The sequence below is a fragment of the Vanellus vanellus genome, assembly GCF_965231255.1.
Source record: "Vanellus vanellus genome assembly, chromosome: 2".
NCBI lineage: Eukaryota > Metazoa > Chordata > Aves > Charadriiformes > Charadriidae > Vanellus > Vanellus vanellus.
This window is the reverse complement of record NC_138906.1, coordinates 68,102,982-68,123,002: the sequence shown is the minus strand read 5'-3', so window position 1 is coordinate 68,123,002 and position 20,021 is coordinate 68,102,982. Positions and strand designations below refer to the sequence as shown.

At 39.7% G+C, this 20,021-nt stretch overlaps 1 protein-coding gene across 1 annotated transcript in view; it reads right to left on the bottom strand.

Annotated features, from left to right (window-relative positions):
* Positions 1-19,651, bottom strand: part of DCDC2 (doublecortin domain containing 2) — a gene marked incomplete at its 5' end in the record, with an annotated part of 74,667 nt that extends 55,016 nt beyond the window's left edge. The window contains 3 exons of the mRNA XM_082479135.1: positions 1,633-1,647; positions 15,004-15,055; positions 19,359-19,651. Of these exons, the coding sequence (XP_082335261.1) occupies positions 1,633-1,647; positions 15,004-15,055; positions 19,359-19,651 (360 nt within the window). The remainder of the gene's footprint in view (positions 1-1,632; positions 1,648-15,003; positions 15,056-19,358) is intronic.
* Between the last annotated feature and the right edge of the window lie 370 nt (positions 19,652-20,021).

Sequence of the window (20,021 nt, the reverse complement as noted above, 5' to 3'; positions counted from 1 at the left end):
TTTTGAAACTGGCAAGCAACTACAATATAGTATAACATAGTATCCCACAATGCGCAAGAGATAACTCTTACAGACGCCCAATGTATGTTCTGGTGACAGCATAGTGTATCAAGCTCTCCAAGTACAGTAGTGCAAAATCCAGCACAAGCAACCCTAGCCTGCTCTGAAGCCACCTTTTTAAAAAAACCCACCCCCAAAAAAAAACCACCCCAAGAAATGCCCACCCTATACACCATTTTTCTAATTAACCTGACTGTACTGTCTTCAAGCTACTACCTCACAGAGTTTAGAACAACTCCTGTCTGATGAATGTTAAACTATTTACAGTTATGAAAAACAAGCTACATAATTTCAATATACAGAAGTATACATTAAAAAAAGACCCAAGTGCTCAGCCACTGTAAATCAATCTAGTTCCTTTTAAGTATATGGAGTTATGCTAAACCACCCCACCGGAAGACCTGATCCAAGGTTTAATTAAAGAATACATGGTTCGGCTCCTATTTTGCTTGTAGGAGGTACCACAGCGTTGCAGTGTCTAGAATAGCCTGACCCCTCTGGCACTGCAGAGTTACTTATTAACAACAATGTGGTCTTGGGTGAAAAGTTTGTGTTCACATTAAGATACCAGCATCACTAGCCCCCTAAACCGTTTATTTTTCTTTAATTTCACCAGCCGCATTCACAAGCTGATGTAAATCAACACTTTCCCATTTACGTCAGCAATTGTAAGCAGATTGACACTAATCAATGGTCTGGGCCTATTATGATTTTATCTCTACTTTTCATACATTTTCAGTTTGTTTGAAAATACCCATTCAAGGGCAGCTGACATATGTGGCCAACATTTCATAATTTGTGATGAGATCTCATCTGAGGTATTACATGACAACACACAGCAGCAGCACAAAGTATTTAGGGGAGGAAAGAGAAAGCATTATCGCAATTGAAACTCAGAGGGAACTCGAAGTAAGCTGGAAGCAATCAATCAAATGACAATTTGCAAGAGCTAAATACAGTTGGAAATACACCATGAGATCACAGACACTCAAAGCCACCATAATTTTTACTTTTCTACTCTACAAAGAATTTGTTATTTCCCACAGTGCTTCTTACACCAACAGTGGTGTGGATCTTTCTTGCTTCAGAAAGGAGTTACCATCTGTGCAATAACTTTGCAAAGCACCTCGCAGAGTTTGGGAAAAACAAAGCAGCTAAACTCAAGACAGGCTAGGTTCTAGGAGTGGGGATCAATCTGCAGTGTTTGAGATCTCTGTAAATGCTCAAATTTCAGAATACATTCTACAGAGAGTCTCTTAGAGCCCAGCTTTCATCTTCAGTTGTAATTCACTGTGGTTGAATTTGTGTTGCTGAATGTCAGCTGCAGCTGACTGCCTCCTAACAGCCCTTTGAAAATATAAAGTCAAGATGCAGATCAGCATCTAACTAAAACATGGTAAAAAAATCCACACCCTCACAGCTGCTTTATAACAACATTCCCTTATATGTTCCTTTATAACAACATTTTTCCCTTCTACTAAAAATATATTAAATATTCACAAAATTTAAGAAACAGGCAAAACACTTAACAAACACATACAACATATTGCACAATCTACTCTAGGTACTTACATCTTCCACTGTTGACTGTTGGCAAAAAAAAAAAACAAAACAAAATGATAAGCAGCCAAACCATTACCTCAGGTATACTATCATATGTACACATATGAAAATCAGTTTTTGTAAGAAAACCATTTTGAATTAATGTGTGCATATCTACATGTGTATACATATATATAATATGTGTGTATGCATAAATATATACACCAATTTATTTTTGTACAACAATTTCTATTATGTTTATGTTCAGCTTACCACATGAAAGACTGAAGATCAACTGAAAACACGTTACTCCTTTTTAGAACACTATGGATGGGCTTGGTCATGCAATGCTTCTAACTCAAAGAAGCATTATACTGGGAAAAGAATGTTACAGATATGGCATTACAGCAAAATCATCATTGAGAATGGCTATTCATGTAAGGACTCTGATCAACCCACACATTGGTTTGAAATACACAGACAAAAAAGAATAGTTTTCAGTTCTTTCTTCAGAAATGTGTTAACCAGTAAAAGGTAAAAAACTTAGTCATTAAAATGGAGATGTAGCAAAATCACATGTACTTGTTTTGTTTGGTGTGAACATATTTGCTGATCCCCATACATAAACTTTTTGCTCCTATGAATGGTACATTATACTTTTCACACCTATTATTCAAACACAGACTGGAAAGTGCGACAGATCCAGCAAACTACCCAACCTCTTTTTGTCTACTTGGGACTTGCAAGAGGCATGTGACACTTCAGAGAATCAATCTTTGTATATCAGAAAAGTATACAGTTCATTAAACGGCATTTTAATTGCCCTCTGAACATACCATGCTGCATATTTAGTTTCTAAAAAGGTGACTTTTATGCACTTGAGAACAGTTTCAAATGGAAACATGCCATTCTTAGGTTTTCTTTTCCCTCCAATGTACATTAAATAGAGACATGTTAAATACAGAGGTCTGGCAGGACTTTCACAGGCTGCCATAAAGACACAAGCTACATATCCTTCGCTAAGAAATGGTACAACTACCTGATTTATTTCCTTTTCTTACCAGAAGTGCCCCTATCAAAGGGGGCAACTGAACAACTGCAAGATTTACAGGTTTACATGTATTTATAAAGCCATACTCAACAGCAGCAAAACAACAACCAAAAAATGTAACCTCCCTGAACCAGATGCTCTGTGCTGGTTTGATTTACACAAGTTTATGAGCTGGCCTTTTGCATTGCTGTATTAATATAGTCTTGGGTGCTATGAACGACTCCCTCATTACTCACATCACTTTATAACTAACCTTTTGAAGTTTTAAATATTTCAACACAATGTCACATTCCAAATTTATCAGCTCATGCAATGAGCCATGGCTTTGCCAGTTTGTTACAATGGCCTGTTTGATAATCAATGTGCCCAGGAAAATTGAGAACAAATATTTGCATTCCCCAAGGGTAGAGCGGGGGTCAAAAGAACCAAAACCCCATTTATACACATCATCACCACCCTCTGATGTGAAAGAAAGGAATGTTCAAGGTTCAGTGATGAAAAGCAAATTAAAACGATAACTTTTCTAAAGCCATTACAGCATAGGAAACATCTTATCTTATCTATTTCATAGAAACACGACTCTTTTTAAATGGGTGTTTTTATACACTTTGACGAAAGATGCAGAGTCAAACTCACTGAGGTGTTTGGTCCGTACAAAACTATTTCAGTCATCCTACAGAGTAATTAACCTGGATAATCTACATTTCCCTGACTACTTTGCATTGCTAGATGGTACACTGGATAGTACAAAACAGCCTTGAGGGAGAGACTACTAGCCTTTCTCCTGGTGTGGATACAAAGCACCACTCAAACTGCTATTAACTGAGCATATTTCCAAGCTTACATAAATAGGTCACAACACCACAGCAGTACACAAACTTCTCAACCCACAGTAAGCACAGATGAGCCGGAAATTAACTATGCCAGAGCAAACCATCATGTACTGATTCATGGAGCCTTCTAGACCACAAGGCTCCTACAAAATTCCCAAAGTATTTGAAGCCGCTCTGTTCATCTGCAAGGTAAATCACCTCCCTTTTCAGCCACAGTAAGTGAAATAGAGTTCGTATCTCCTGTGCATCTGGGGGTAATTCTCACCCCAACTAGCTAAGCTTTGGAAAGAAAAATGTTTCACTTGGGATCTGTCATAGTTTTGGGGCACTGGATTAAGGGCCAGATCTTCAGCTGGGATAAATCAGACAATGTCATGGCCTTATCTGCCCAGGCACTTAGCCTGTGTTCACAGCTGTGTTGCTCCTGGATCCGAAGAATAGCTCCTATTTATTCTCTCTTTGCATGATGTTATACTCTACACTGCTTGCAACACACACAATGATAGGATCAATAACATAGATTTTGTTCAGGTAAAATAGGTCCTGATGCTCATTTCTGTCACTGACACAATGCTGCCAATTCTGACCATTTTTGCCTCTCATAATTTGTATATTTTCCCCAAACTCCTTAGACTTATTTCAACAAAAAGGTAGTATCTGGCCTTTGTGGCTGATCAGAAGGGCCTGAACCTGTGAAGAGTGACAGCTGAAGAACAAAAAGCAAGCCCCCAAAAAATCTTTTTTTTTTTTCATCATTTTTAATCAAAGGTAAAAGTTGTTAATGTTTCCAGCAAGTCCATTTAGTATGCAGCAACAAGTTTTTAATGAGACTAACATGCCTCATTAAAAGCTTCAGTACTGGCATCTCTCCCCTTCCTCCTAGCTTCCTCACAGACAGAAAGAGCAGTCACCCTACAGAACAAGGCAGGCACATTAATCAAGGAAGAGACCAACTTTCAAGTTTCATAGCAAACTCTATACAGACCATGAAATCTCCAGTGGCACGAACCAAAGCCTCTACAAGACTTTCTGTTGCTCCTAAATCCATTTGTAAGCAAGCTGTTAATTAAAATACTCAGAATTACACAATTCAGGTGTACAGACCTATATAAAGAGAAATTTTATTAATTCACAGGCCCAATTAGAAAAAAATATGTTTTAACTGGATGTCTGTTCAGTTCTTCTCTGATTCCTCCTGGTATTAGATTATGAATGCTCAGGAAGAGTATCTGTTTTGTATGTCTTGTTGTGCTAATTACGTTACCAGGATACTAAATACCAAACAATGACATATAAAATTTAACTATTAAAAATGTTTCTCAGGAGATTAAAGATGTATATCACATTTTTTATTCTTTGCATTTTGATAGTCTTATTCCCTAAAACGCACTTACAGTAGAATTCTTAATTAATTTAGCATCAGAAAATGAGAAATTCCTTACTCAGTCTGTGACACCATAAGTAGAAGAAATCAAACTGGTCAGATATGGCATAGCAACAGGGTTTAGTTTTGCATGTTGGCACAGGAATATGAAGTGGACCTTTATACACAATTCATGTCCAGACATAGAAATATTTTGTGTGCAATAACTTTGGGTAGCACAAATTATGTTTGTTTCTTTCTAATTCTTAGGAAAGAATATCCTGTGAAGACAGATTGTTTTGACATCAAAAGGCTGTAATTTGCACATGCTGGGATCATTTCTAATATCTCTTCACACACTCTCTTACCCTCACAAAACTATCTCCTGTACAGATTAAACATCAATTAACCATTTCTAATCTACAGTTAAAAGTTAAAGTGAATCAGGAACCCACTCATTGAAAAATGACAAGTTTTTTCTTATGATTAGACATGTACATTATTTGTCAGATATGATAAATGCTAGGTTTGAAATAAACAATAATTATAAATACTGGGATTGTTCATAAGACTCTGGTTGGAAAAATATGCAAGTATGTTAGGGACAAGGTATATCCAGCATAAATATAACAAAATAATTTCTGAAATCAAGACAACATTATAAACTTCCAAAATTCAATTTTTACACATTAATCCAATCATACTGCTGCCAACAGATGAGTGGTGACTCCACTGTCCAGCAACAAAGGTGCCCTTAAAGGATGCAGAAGAAACAATTACCATAAATGACACTAAAAGAATTGAATTGTAAAATATGGAGGAACAGAGGGAAACAGAAATGGCAGCTCCTCAACATACTTTTACAGCAACACCTCAGATGTTTTTTTGAAAAATTCTGATGGGAAGTTCAGATCTACCAAGTCTCAAACATTGTATTTTCCACCTCATATCACCCTGTCATGGTTCCGACCTCTTCTGTCAGCACTGGACAACTAGGCAACCTTTCCTGGACCAGGATCTCACCAAAAATGCAGTGGCCAACTGACTTAAGATGTGATCTGCCAATTAACTATGTCTGGCCAACAAGACCCTACAGCAGGAGTGGTACTAAGCTGATGTGCTGCAGCTGGAAACCACCAGTAGAAGACACGTTCTGCCAGTCACAGTTTCATTCTGCAGTCACGCTTCATCACAGAACAGACACACTCTGTGAAGTTCCTTAGCAAGCACCCTACTCCATATCCTAGCACATGTCTATGTCATCCAGCATATGACCAATGTGAGGACTGACAGGCACTGGATCAGAAAAATAAATTAAAAAATTTCAAAATGTTCAAACACTCATTCAAATCCTTGTAATTATCAAGTGTTTTCACTACAAAGATGTGTTCTGGGGTTGCATGCCAATACAAATATGCAGGTCATACATGTATGAAAAGTTTGAGGAATCTTCACTAATACTCTGAAAAATCTTTAGTAAAAATATTGATTATTCCATTCTAAAAATAGTCCTCCAATACTTGTGTCAGAGATTGCAACACAGTTACTCTGTCCTATAAGTCCGGGAGAAAAAGTGAAGTTCAGACAAAAAACCTGAGAAAATCTGTCTGCTATCAACCAAGGGAAAAGTCTATATGGTCAGTAAAGCAGCTTAATGCAGGCCTAGTATAAACTTTTGATGATAGATGCTGTTTCATACAGACATTATAACCTTCCTTTTTTACTTTCAGTTGCTAGAGACTCGTTCTTCAATATCAAAATACATCTGGTTTTCTCATGTGCCTGCAATTCTTTGCTTTTACAATAACACATTGCAAAGGCTGTTTACTTTAGCGTGTTCAAAAACGTGTTGGCCATAAGAAGAAAGCAGGCTTCGGCTGAACACATTTTTGTAACACAATTTAAAACAAATAGTTGTCTACAGGATTTGCAAATACAAAATCTCAGTTAATTCTTCAGCAGCTTACCTAGCCCCAATGACAAGTAAAATTCATCTATTTGAGTGCCCAGGGAGAGACCATCTAGCTCAGAGATAGTGCCTAGAGAAATATAACTGTCCATACTTTACACATTATAATTGGAAAATAACGTTCAGTACCTTTTATAAACAATTAAGCTTATAATAAACAAATGGTAACTCTGTTGGTCCATACTTCCTCAAGAGACTAATTGTTAGATTGCTCAAGCACATCATTTAAAATGCATTTGTACTTGCAGATCACCTTCAGTACAAAGAGGATCTCTCAGAGAAGAGTGGATAGAAACATACCTGAGATATAGTTTGCATCAAAGCTTTAGCTTGGGTCAGGATGAAATTTTTACTACTTTCCCTACCAGTAACATAATTGTAAAACGTTTTGAGACATATTATTATAGCATGAGGGCTCTGACAGAGGGCTCAGACAGAGCCTGGCTGCCATGTCCTGAGACTGACACACAATTTTCCCATGCTTTCTGAGACAAGCATCTTCTTTCACCCTTACTGCTGTCCCTGGTTGAGAGAGGGAGAAGGCAGAAGTCTGAACTTACTCCCTACCCCTGCTTTCTCCCCAAAAAGTCTAAACTAAGATGGGACGTTACAATTATAGGGGATTAGCTTGTTGCAGAGGCCATCAAATGGAAATTGAAAAAACAGACTTCCCTAGGAAACTTGCTCCAGCCTTCCATGCAGAGCAACTACCACAATGCTACAGTGCAAGAGACACTGCTGGGATAAACAGCAAAACAGAAAGGAAAGAATATTGCCATGTCAGTAAAAGGCCTGAGACAGACACGAATTTGATCATACAGGCAGTCTCCTTCTCTTCACCACTGCTATTCACTGCCTTTAGTTCTGATTTGATCTTTTCTTTCTCCCTCTTCATAACCTACAGTTCACCCTTCTGACCAGCATGGACACTTCTAGTCAAGTGAATTTGCAGCACTGAAAAATCAGCTGAGTGGCACACCAATCTGGTGTTACAGCAGCATGAGAACTAAGGGGCTTTCCTAAACTGCTGCGCTGCTGCTATTGCTAAGGACAGCAAAGTACAAACAGGCAAGGAAATGCCCAATACACATAACAGCAGAAGTGAGAAGAGCCAGAGATGTGGCTTTAAAATCCCACCAGCTCTAGCAGCATGCAGCAGGGGATAACTTGTGAGGATGTACTTGATAATTGCTCAAATGTTACTGCATCAAGATTATATCAGAAACCAGGGAACTGAAATTGGATGTTACTGTGAAACTAAACAAATTGCAGACTGATGTTCTGAAGTGAAAAGGATCTTGCAGGCCTCTCCCATTATGAACTTCCTTTCTTCTGCACAGTTATCAGTTTTCTCTTAAACTATTCCCTTCATCACATGCATAAGTACGACAGTCTGAGGAGGACTTCCAAAAGCAAAAATGGTATCAAGGCATCTAACTATCCTTGAAATCCAGTGACTATTAAAGTACCACAACTACCACTCATATTTTTGCATAACCAACAGTATCCCATCTCCTTCCTGGCACTGGGTATGGCTCAAAGTCTACTGAAGTCAATGATCACTGAACTACAGGCATCACATGAACTGACACTATTGGAACTCCTGCTGCTTAGAAACATTTAATAAATGTTCAGTATCATTTTCACGCACTTCTATCATAAATTGTATCATCCTGCAACAAGATGTCAGTGACCCTCCCTCGTTCATCACCCTATACTGATACTGGTCTATACACAATACTTCACCCAGAGGAACGGGGCTATAAGTTCAAGTCCATATCTGGGGTAGATTGGAAAAAAAAAATTGCTGTTTTCCAACAGCTGGGCATTTGGCCCATTTATTTCAGTTGTTTGGAGGCCTTAGACTGGTAAACAGCTAGATTTTAAGAAACTAGACACTGGATTAAAGAAATCTATCATTGATAACAGAAATATTAACAGATAATGAGATTATTTCATTGTAGAACACCTTGAAACCTGATTTGTATCAGTAGTAGAATGACTATAGGCTTTTTAAATAAATTTTTTTTAAAGACCCAACACTGACTGATGGTTGGACCTCACAGGCCAAGACTACAGTTATTTTGCAAGATTTCAAAAGCATCACTATTACCATCATATTTCAACTATTTTTAAAGTAATGTTTATTTTTTAAAGAAAAGCCCTTAAAATTAAACTGCTATGTGCAGTTGTTACACAAGAAAAAAGTAGAAATACAAGCTTTCTTGCATTGCTCTGCTTATGTGCTTTTGGATGCTGACACTACTGATGGGGAACATGTAATACACTCTTTCCATCTTATCCATCTTTCACCAAAGCCTATGGTGAAATCAGCTACTGATACTATAATAAGGTATTTGGTGGTATAGACCCTCACCTATAGATCTATCTATTTAGACAGGAGAAAATGTACCCTCCCAAGCTATTCCAACACTGACCCATCTTACAGTCACATCTATTTGCCTGTTCCACTTCTCACATTAAATGGACAGACAGTGCTTAATGAATTACACAACATTACACAGCTGGTTCATTGCTGTATTGTAACAACACATCTACATTAAGACCTTCTTGACCAAACATTCCCCAGAGCTCCTGTTGTCAGTTGTAGAGGACAAAGAAAATACAGGCGCTTACTAGCTGTAAATCCTTGTTAGCTCCAAACATGTCAGGCAAGGCAAGGTGCACCTTACAGGCCAACAGGACTGTGGTAATTAAGAAGCTCCAGTTAAACTGAACCAGGGCATAACAGAGAGAAATAATACTTCTCTCAAACATTAAATCTCAGCACCTTACATGAACAGATGTTAAAGGACTTCATTAGATGAATTCTCAGAATCCATGATATGGACAATTTTCCTTAATTAATTTAAAAAAGAAAAAAATGCCCACCCTGGAACACCTTCCTCACAAAATCAGATTCACAGATTTCACTAAAGAAGACAAGCCTATTTCTGATGGACTACTTAATCTGTCTTGTCACTGCATGACAAAAGTGAGAAGACATTTTAGTAAGAAATTAATGCTTTATACTTACTATCTATTCTTTCTGAATATAGGTCACTGTACATACGCCATATCTTGAACATTATTTTTTTCTTGTTTGACACGCATTTCCTAGTTACATGCAAATTTAAAGTAATTGAGATGCTGCCTTCAAAGAACAACATTAAAGAACTCCCAAAAGCAGATGTCAAACATTTGGCAATTTAACTAACACAAAAGAAAACCTACAGCTGCATACAAATACACAATGTACAGCTGCTGTATAAAGTTTTCTTCCTTTCGGCTCCCTCCTTACTAACCAGAATCGGAACTAGATATTTGTCATTGCTTTACTGGAGAAAAACCTGCACCGAGAAACACTCATCAGGTAGGAAATGTCAAATTAAATGTGCTTCATACAACCAGAATTGATATCCTGTCCTGGTTCCAGCAAGGATGGGGTTAATTTCCCCAAGGAGCCGTCAGGGGAGGCAGGTATTCCATACCACGTGACCCAAGCCCAGCTATAAGAGGAGCTAGCCGGGGGTGGCGGAGGTAGTCGCCGCTCGGGTCCGGGTGCGGCGCGGTGCGGCGGTACTGTAATCGCGTCCTTATAGTCCTTTATCGGTGTTATTATTTTTCTTTCTTCTTCTCCTCTTTTGGCTGTTCTGTTAAATTACACTGTTTCAACCCACGAGTTTTGCCTTTTTCTGCCGATTTTTCCCACGCTGTGGGTGTCGAGTGAGCGGCTGTGTGGTTCTTTGTTGCTGGCTGACGCAAAATCACAACATATCCTTATACCTAGGCATGGTGATATCATCCTTAATCACTGAACACGAATTTCTCAACCACTGTTTCTGTGCTACCTTTTTAAAGCTTTCAGATCCTTGATATATGGTACTATGCAGCTGCAGAAAAACTGTCATCACCACCAGGCCAGCACCAATGTCCTTCTAAAATTTGGTCTAGGGTAAACCAGTTCTAATAGCTCCAAGACCATCTCCTTTGGGCAACAAAAAATCCTGCACCAATTCCTAACACACCACCAGCGCTCAGGAACACAGGGCCATTTTATTGCTGTGATTGCTTACCCTCAAGGCTGTGGTCAGAGCAAGGCCAGCTGCCAGGTGAAAAAGGTGGGAGGCAATTCCCAGGAGCAGGCTTGAAGAACAGTCCTTTGCTGTCTCCAGACTCCGGCTAACAGCAGCACTACTGAGCTCATGAGAATGGGCAGGTGTTCAGAGCATTAATGTAGGAGTCTTGACAAATCATGTTCTAAAAACATTTGGGTGTTTGGAGGAGGAGAAGAAAGAAAGGAAGGGAAGGAAGGAAAGAAAAAAGAGGTGGAGCTAATGAAGGAGAGCAGGTTAATATTTCAGCACCAGGACAAAGAGAGCAGGAATTGCCCTGACAAAGATCAGTCTGAAAACACACCCTAATGTTATCCTGGAGTTGTCTGTGAGGCCACCAGTGAGCTTTTTATTCAACATCTAGCACGCTGTTCCTTGATCTGCTGCAGCGAGCCAAATAATCAACCAAATAATTTTATTCATTTCTTTCCTCCTGTCCCCACCACAGACTACCAGAACACTAGAAACACAGACCTGACCCACAAATTCCTCTGTACATGCACAACTCCATGGTAACCTTCCTGTTGAAGTCATTGAGACAATTCACAAATTGCACCTTGTTGCACTTGCAGGCCTGTTCTGTTTAATATCTTTGTCAATGATCCAGACAAGGGGCTTGAGTGCATCCTCAGCAGTTTGCAGATGACACCAACTTGGGTAGGGGTGTTGATCTGCTTGAGGGTGGGAAAGGCTTTAAGAGGGATCTGGACAGGCTGGATCAATGGGCTGAGGCCAGTAGTATGAGGTTCAACAAGGCCAAGTGCCAGGTCCTGTACTTGGGCCACAACAACCCCATGCAATGCTACGGGCCTGGGGAAAAGTGGCTGGAAAGCTGCCTGGCAGAAAAGGACCTGGGGGTGTTGGTCGACAGCCGGCTGAATATGAGCTAGCAGTGTGCCCAGGTGGCCAAGGCGGCCAACAGCATCCTGACCTGTATTAGGAATAGTGTTGCCAGCAGGACTAGGGAAGTGATTGTCCTGCTGTACTCAGCACTGGTAAGGCCGCACCTCAAATACTGTATTCAGTTTTGAGCCCTTCACTACGAGAAAGACATTGAGGTTCTGGAGCGTGTCCAGAGAAGTGCAACAAAACTGGTGAGGGGCCTAGAGCACAGGTCTTATGAGGAGCTGCTGAGGGAACTGGGGTTGTTTAGCCTGGCAAAGAGAAGGCTTGGGGGAGACCTTATCCCTCTCTCCAACTTCTTGAAAGGAGGTTGTAGCGAGGTGGGGGGTAGTCTCTTCTCCCAGGTAACAACTGATAGGACAAGGGGAAATGGCCTCAAGTTGTGCCAGAGGAGGTTTAGGATGGATATTAGGAAAAAATTATTCACAAAAAGGATTATCAAACACTGGAACAGGCTGCCCAAGGAAGTGGTTGAATCACCATCCCTGGAGGTATTTAAAAGATGGGGAGACGTGGTGCTTAGGGACATGGTTTAGTGGTGGTTTTGGCGTTAATGGTTAGACTCAATGGTCTTAAAGGTCCCTTCCAACCTAGATGATTCTATGATTCTATGATTTTAATTCTGAGATTCAATATAAAATAATGCCTTAAGAAAGCAAAATACCTTTGCGGGCTAGGATCAAAAACTACTACAAGGCTCCATGGAAAAACATGATTTTTTTTGTTTGCTGATGCAAATCCTGCAGAATCAAAGAGAATACTGATGCCCCTCCTGGTCCTAGAACACATCTAAGATTTTGATTTCTAAGTGAATGCTTGAAAAAAAGTAAAATCAGAACTTGCTTCTTCACATCATTTTAACATAAACATATTTAGGCATTAAAACTTCTGTTACTAGCCCCCTGAAAGTGCATTCCTAGAACTGAATGATTAGGGCATGAAAACAATTATGGTATTCATAAGCCCAGATGAAAATCTGTAGACTATTACTAGGTTTCATCACATTTTTACAACTCCTCTCCTCAAACAAATCAATCACATAAAGCTAAACTCAACATGGCAAGATAAGTTCTCAATAGAGACTGTGGAGATTGCAAACATAAGTCAAATAGGAAGAAAGAAAGCTGAGATAATGGTTGGTTTATACCATTTTACTTCAAAACCCTGAGAGATGGCTCAAAGTGTTAAGATAATATACAATGAGCACTGATTCCAGAAGAAATAATAGAAGCCTCTCTTACCAAACATGCAACTGTAAGTAAAAAACCCACAACTTCTACGACATCTCCAACTGCACAGAATTTCTGTTAAATTGAGAATCTTCTAAGGATTTGCATCAAAATTACCAACTTTAAAACTCCCCTAAAGTAGCAAGCCTGTGGTTCTCCTGATAACTGGCAGTATCAGGAGATTTGGTTAAGAGTCTTCCACAAAGACAACTACCTTCTCAGCAAAGGGTACATGGAATTACTCACACTGCGCGCACTGTAATGGGAGTCACACATAATAGTAAATGCAAACCCCTGCATTTTCAGAAATAATCAGAAGACATTTCCTCAAGTTCTTTTTATTGTCTGGGATAAGTAAGAATGGTTTTCTTTTTCATCCAGATACTGTTTTAGCATAAAATATGGTGCTATCCACACATTCACAAAAAATTGTAAACACTGGTCATAAATCCAAAGGTGGCATTTTTGGTTCAGAACTATGTTTTATGGTTCAGGCAAGTGCAATGCTACTACTGTACAAACACTTTAACTCCATCCCAAAATGATAATCTCTTACTTAGATCACAATTAAAAATTATGAATTATTTGATTCTCTGTCTGTGCATCCTGCAAGTAACTAGTTTCAGCATGATTCACAAAACTTGATCAGAGGAGACTCAGGACTGGAATAAGAAAATGCTGGAGGTCAAAAATGGAATTTATGAATAAAAGACATGGGAAAGCTTAAATAGTGCATATGTGAAGGTGTATTGCTTAGTTTTATATATGTCAGCAACAGAGTATAACTCTGCTGCCTCATCAGTGTCTAATTAACTGTTCCTATTTCTTAATATTGTTCTCATTCCTTTGTAAAAAAGACCCAAACAACAGGGAGGCATAAATGGCTACACAAAAACAACAAAACTATCTCTGCAATGTTCTGGTGAATTGCATAAATAAACAAACTGGGGAAAAAAACAACTCAGAGTAAATTAATATGGTACATGTAGCAGTATATCAAATCTCCAACTTAAATTTGATCTTCCTGTTGCTTGTACACATTTGAAAGAAAAGAATACAGGTTACAAAATTACAATTGATTATAAAATGCATGTGTCACATTTCAGAGCCTCTGAATAGGAAGTATCCAAGTATCACAGTAAATGTCTTTAGGGCACTAAGGCCTCAATTTTGAGGGTCTTCTAGTACCAGGTGTCCTACTGACTGAAGACTCCTGCTACACAAGCCATTAAATTGCTGGAAACGTGGCATGAGAGCACAAGGTAAAAGATATGAAAAACAAGTAATCTGATGCTTCTTGTCAGGCAGAAGATGCAGTTCAAATGTTTGTTGGAAATCATTGCTATCTCCATATACAATAAAACAGTAAACAGTCACGCATCTCACAAAAATTCACAGTGTTTTTTGAAGCCTGCAGTTATCTCCTCAGGCTATAGCATAGCACTGTTCACAAGAAACAGGTGAGCTTGGAGAATTATGGACTAGAACTAGTTAGAAGTTTACAACTGACACTGGCAGTGACTGGGAAAAGCATTTCAACTAAGCATGATTTTTTCAAACAAAATTGTCCCTTCTCCAGGGAAAATACCAAGTTTTGAAGAAAATTTGCTGGTCCAAGACTCCCAAAATTTTCATTGCCGCCATCTTTTTCTGCATGATAAAACAGCTCCCTTAGGTTTATGACCAGATTTAATGAAGACAATGAGAGATTTTCTTTACTGAGTTTTCAACTGGATGTGGCAATTCAGAAAGCTGAGCAGAAGACCATCACCTCAGACAGCATGCTCAGAGCAAAGTAATAATCACTGAAATAATATGTTCAGAATGGTAGATAATAGTATTATTATTAAACATAATAAATGTATATAAAAAATCAGGCATAAATGCAAGCATGTCACTAACTGCAGGTTTACTTCTTAAATATTTCAGATATCCTACCTCGTTATTGACTTCAGCAGTTTTTTTCTTCGTTTCTCCAATGTCCAAATAGCTGTGGAAGGAAAACATTTTTGATTACTTACAGAAGCACCTAACTTTATAATACAAATACTTCTACACTTCTTTCATACATGAAGCTTTTAAAATTTATCATGCTTCAAAATAACATAAAAAGTAACTAATTCAAGATTTTAATGAAGAAGCGTTAATATAAATCTGCAGGCTAGGCCTCTGGGTTAATACAAAAGGCAGGGCAGAACCAACCATCTACCTTCCAGTCATTGGTGATTAGAACAGACCAATATAAACCCCTTGTCAGAAAGAAGCTCACATACTACTGTGAGGTGGATCAATAAACCTCAGCACAGGATCAACTTACCAGCGTTTTCAAAGTCATCATCTTGCCTCTTAGTTTCTCACAGTAAGCTTCTGAAAGATTTAAAGCTTTCCTCCATAGCCAAGCTTAACCCAGGGCATCAGCTAAAGTTTAAAAGGATCTACACCACTTCTGTTTCAACGGGACATGGACACATCTGAACACTGTATATCCTGGTTTCTTGCGATTGTGATGAACCAATAGCATCCTCACAACTATTTTACAAATACACAAAATACAAGCCAGAGTACATATTCCCACAAAAACATTTCATTAACACAAAACCATCAAATTATATGGTGGGCATTTGTTACAGGTTCTCCCTATTCCCACTTTCATTGGGAAACCACAGATGCTTTGCCAGGCTTTTAAGTCTAGAACACCCTATCTGAGAATGTCAGGTATACCTGATGGCAAGCATCAGTGCAGGCTCACCAAAAGACCTCAGAGCTCACAATGCATCTGCAGCCCTCCAGTAATGTCATGCTCTGTAGTTAATGACTGGGATAAGATTTGTTTGCCAGAGGAAACTTTCCAGCCTGGCCAAAGTTGAGAATTCACGGGACCTGAATGAAGGTATAGAAGCAAGAAAGAAAAAAGAAAAAAAAAAAAAAGAAAAAAAAAGAGAGAGAAAGAAAAAGCATTGTTCATTCTTTGAAGGAATGGCAATCGTTTATCAAGATACCACAGAACGATCACAAGGATTTCAAGGTTTCAGTGCACGGGGGCAGTAAAACACAGTAAGGCTTCTAGGCAATGCTTGAAAATACATGCCAATGCTTTGGAGAAGGTAAATGTAGTGATGTAGGACAATGTTTAAAAACAAAGCATCTAAGCCTCATGTTTAAAAACAAATAAAAACAACTGTTGGAAACTTATCCTTGTAAAAAGGAATGAGCTCTCTTGAAACCAAAAAGCCAAAGTCTTAAAGCCTACAAGACTGAAAATAAATAAATTGCTCAGACAAAATAGTTCCAACGGCCTATAGCAAGAGCTGCTGACTGTGGTCCTTGTTTTCTGGGCATTTGTGAATTACTCCAAAGAGAACTAAGAAAAGTGACAAAGAAAAGCAAATATATAGTCAAAGGCCTCAATTCACTATGCAGAGGTCTGGGCATTCAGTTCTCAAATTTCAGGGATCTACAAATCTGAAAAGGTCTCAATAGGGCCAAAGGCTTTTCTTGGGACAATGGCACTCAAAAAAATCCCAGACCAAAAACTTCACAGAAGTATTTCCACTTGCTAAGAAAGCGGAAATACTTCTACTCAATGACTACCCAAGCTAGTGATGAAACTACAGTGTTGTTTAAAGAGACACAGCTGCAGAGAGGACAATCTACCATTAATTAACGTGCACAAACACAAGTAAATGGGCAAAGGAAAGAAGAAGGTAGAGTAATATGCTGAAAACAAGGTAAGAATTGAAAACAGCTTCAACGTAGACAGTTTTCTTTCAGGAAGCTGACAGACACAGAAGAACTCCACAGAGATGCTGGCCTGAAAGTGTATTCTCACTCACCACTGCAACAGCTACAATATACCAACACACCTCACTGCATATACACAAAAAAAGCATGTCTTCACTTAGCACACATGTAAATGACAAAACAAGCTGGGAAACTTGTCATATATTATGAAAATTCCCAACATTGGCTAATAATTCTACAAATTTTTCTAAAAGCAGAATTTTTAAATGCTGATTATTTTTATTTACAAAATGAAACATATCAGCAGTTTATATCGACTATATACCTTAACATCTATCTCAAGATGTTAAGATTCAGGGCTTGGCATGACAGAGGTTCATGTGCTAAAGGTGAGCACAGTTTAGTCTAGAATTCACTGTGGACAGCGAAGGAAAAGATTCAGTTCTCAGTATAAGGCATCTGAGAAGAAACAAATGAACCGCTTGAAGTGGTGCAATGACACTTTCAGCTTCTGCTTCTCCTTGGATACTCTCTCCTTTCCATTATGCTCCCACACATCAGTGCCACAAGGGTCCATTTCGAAGTTCATTCCTGCATCATCAGGCCCAGCAACGAATGTGTCCAACTAGCATCACTGCAAAAAAATGGTAAAAAATGTACAACCTTCGTGCTGCTATCAGACCAGTCTCAGATCCTTTAGGGCAGATGCTTTGGTCTCCCACAGCTGCAACTGCTTTATCTTTGCCTGTGACACATGCACAAACATACACTCTTTTCTTTAATTCCTTCAGTTCTTTTCAGAAAGCTATGCCTTTCAATTAACCCCTCCTCTCCTCTGACTTTTCTGGCTAAGATGCCTCCCTAATTATCATTCTGTCTACAACCCAGTTAAGACCAAGATCAGCATTAAGCCCTTCAGCCTGTCTTAATGCTTGTAAAAGCACTCCCAACATTTACAGCACTATATAAATAAACACTAATAGTGAAGAACTCCAACTCTGAATGCAGAAATGGAAAAGCAAGTCATCCCATTCATCCTCCCTATGGCACAGGACTACAGCATACTATCAAGAGATATATGAAACAGCCTGCTTTTACCAAGTCCTTTGGGTTAGTTTTTCTAAAAGTGTTCTCTTAGCTATCTTGTTGCATTTTGCAACCACAAAAGTCTGAAAAGGTCTCACCATAAAACTCTGACCACATGAAATGACAAAAAGAAATGTTTTTTCCCACCCAAAATAAATCCGGAGTGCCCAATTCTCTACATAGTGCATGCTAATGCCGAACACTTGCTTACTTCTAGCCTGTCTGTTGAACATAAAACACATTCAGGGAGGTGAAACATGATGTGCTGACAACTAACAACTTTAAGCTGTCCACAGAATCGCAGGATTTAATACCAAAAAGATGCGGTAGATCTTTCTTGAGAGTTGAGCATTGCATTTGACATGGAAGAGAGTACAGAGGGAAAGGGGCTTATATTTAGCCTGTCATACGTCTTTCTCTCTAGCTTTGCCACTGAAGCGCAAGAAACTTCAATAAACCTTCAGAGCAGCCAGTGACAAAAACAGTAAGAGTGCTGATAGAGATCCTGTTCTTTACACAGAGTTGTGTCCTGAAACATGAGCTATCCTGAAAAATGTAGTGTCCTCAACTCTACAAAACCAAGATAAGCGAGGTTCTATAAAGCTGGTAGTTTAGAATATACATTCCCAACCATCTCCAGAAAGGGATTGTTAATTTTGAGATTTTTTTTTTTTAATTCAACTGTAGCAAAAATGCCCACAAAGTCAGAACAAAACATATAATTAGGCAATTGAGACCATGAAATTCACTGCCAGAATTAAGAACCATTACTGATCGCATGCAGAGCCACTTGGGAAACACATCTAAAAGCCCAGATCTCCTCCACGATACTCTCCCAGTCATTCCCTAGAAAACAGAGAAACTGTCGGCTTAATTCTTAGAGTCCAGGCAGGGAAATGAAAGCAAACAGTCATCTTTTAAATAATAGGAGGGTCTTAGCTATTCTGGTCATAGCTATATACCTACTCAAAATTAACAGAAGTGATGGAGAGGTGGACAGCTGGGTAGAATATTTGAGACTTTTTAAAAATAAGCAAGAAAGGAAGTGTTGGGAATTAAATTCCAAGGCTCACCAACTTCACGGCAGGATTGCTAACACTCCACGTGTCTACAGCTTTCTCCCTGTTACCACTGGATATTGACAATTGCCCCTCAGTTAAGCATACGCATCACAACAACATGCCATTGCTGCATGTCCTTTGGCTTAAAGGGCTGTCTCTCCTGCTGTCATGTCAGGGAGATGGCACTATATGACTGATGGTAACAGCAGCCTTTCTGTGGCTCTAAAGCTCTTTAGCAGTTTTATCTGTTAGTAGTACCTTTCTTTTTGCCTTTAAGTCTTCTTTCCACAATGCTTAATAAAGGGTGTGGAGTGGGGGGTCCTCTGAAGTATTGCCACAGTGCTAAACCCCAAATGCTGATATTCAAGTTCCATATAAATCTTATGTTACTTTTTAGCCACTCACTTGAGTTTCTTGAAGGCTTCCCTGCCACCAGCCACATACTGCTCTCCACTCTGAAGCTCCTCCAGATGCCGGACACGATGCCCACCCCGGGGGGTATAGATGTTACGCACAGCTCCAAAGGGTGCCTTCACCCCGCCTGTCACCTCTTTCAGGAACACTTCAAAGTTGGACACTTTCTTCTCATTGATGACAATACGGCGCCCCGGGAAGAACGGGTCCCCGTTGCGATACACCAGCACGCTCTTCACCATCGGCTGCGAGAGCCACGACCCCTTCGTCCCAGCACTAGTCATGGTCAGTGGCTTCGGACCTCCTGTGCAGCCCAAGCCACCCCGACGCACTGCCTGCACCTGTTAACTCAGGAGAAGGTTCCTGCCAGCACAACCCTCTCTCGTCAGCCCTGACAACTCCCTGCCAGGGGCGAAGCGCCCACACACACCCACGCCGGGCCCTGGGCACCAGGGCCCACCTCCAGGGAGGCAGAGGAGGGAGCCCGGCGCCGCGGGGAGGGATTACAGCCTCCCCGGGTCTTGCGGCACAGCTCTGCCCGGCCCTTCGAGAGCGGCTCCTCCTAGGCAACCCGCTCTTGCTGCTGCCTGGCGCCTGGGGAGGCTAGCAGGGATCACACTAACCCAGGCAGAAAACCAAACCAAAACAAAACCC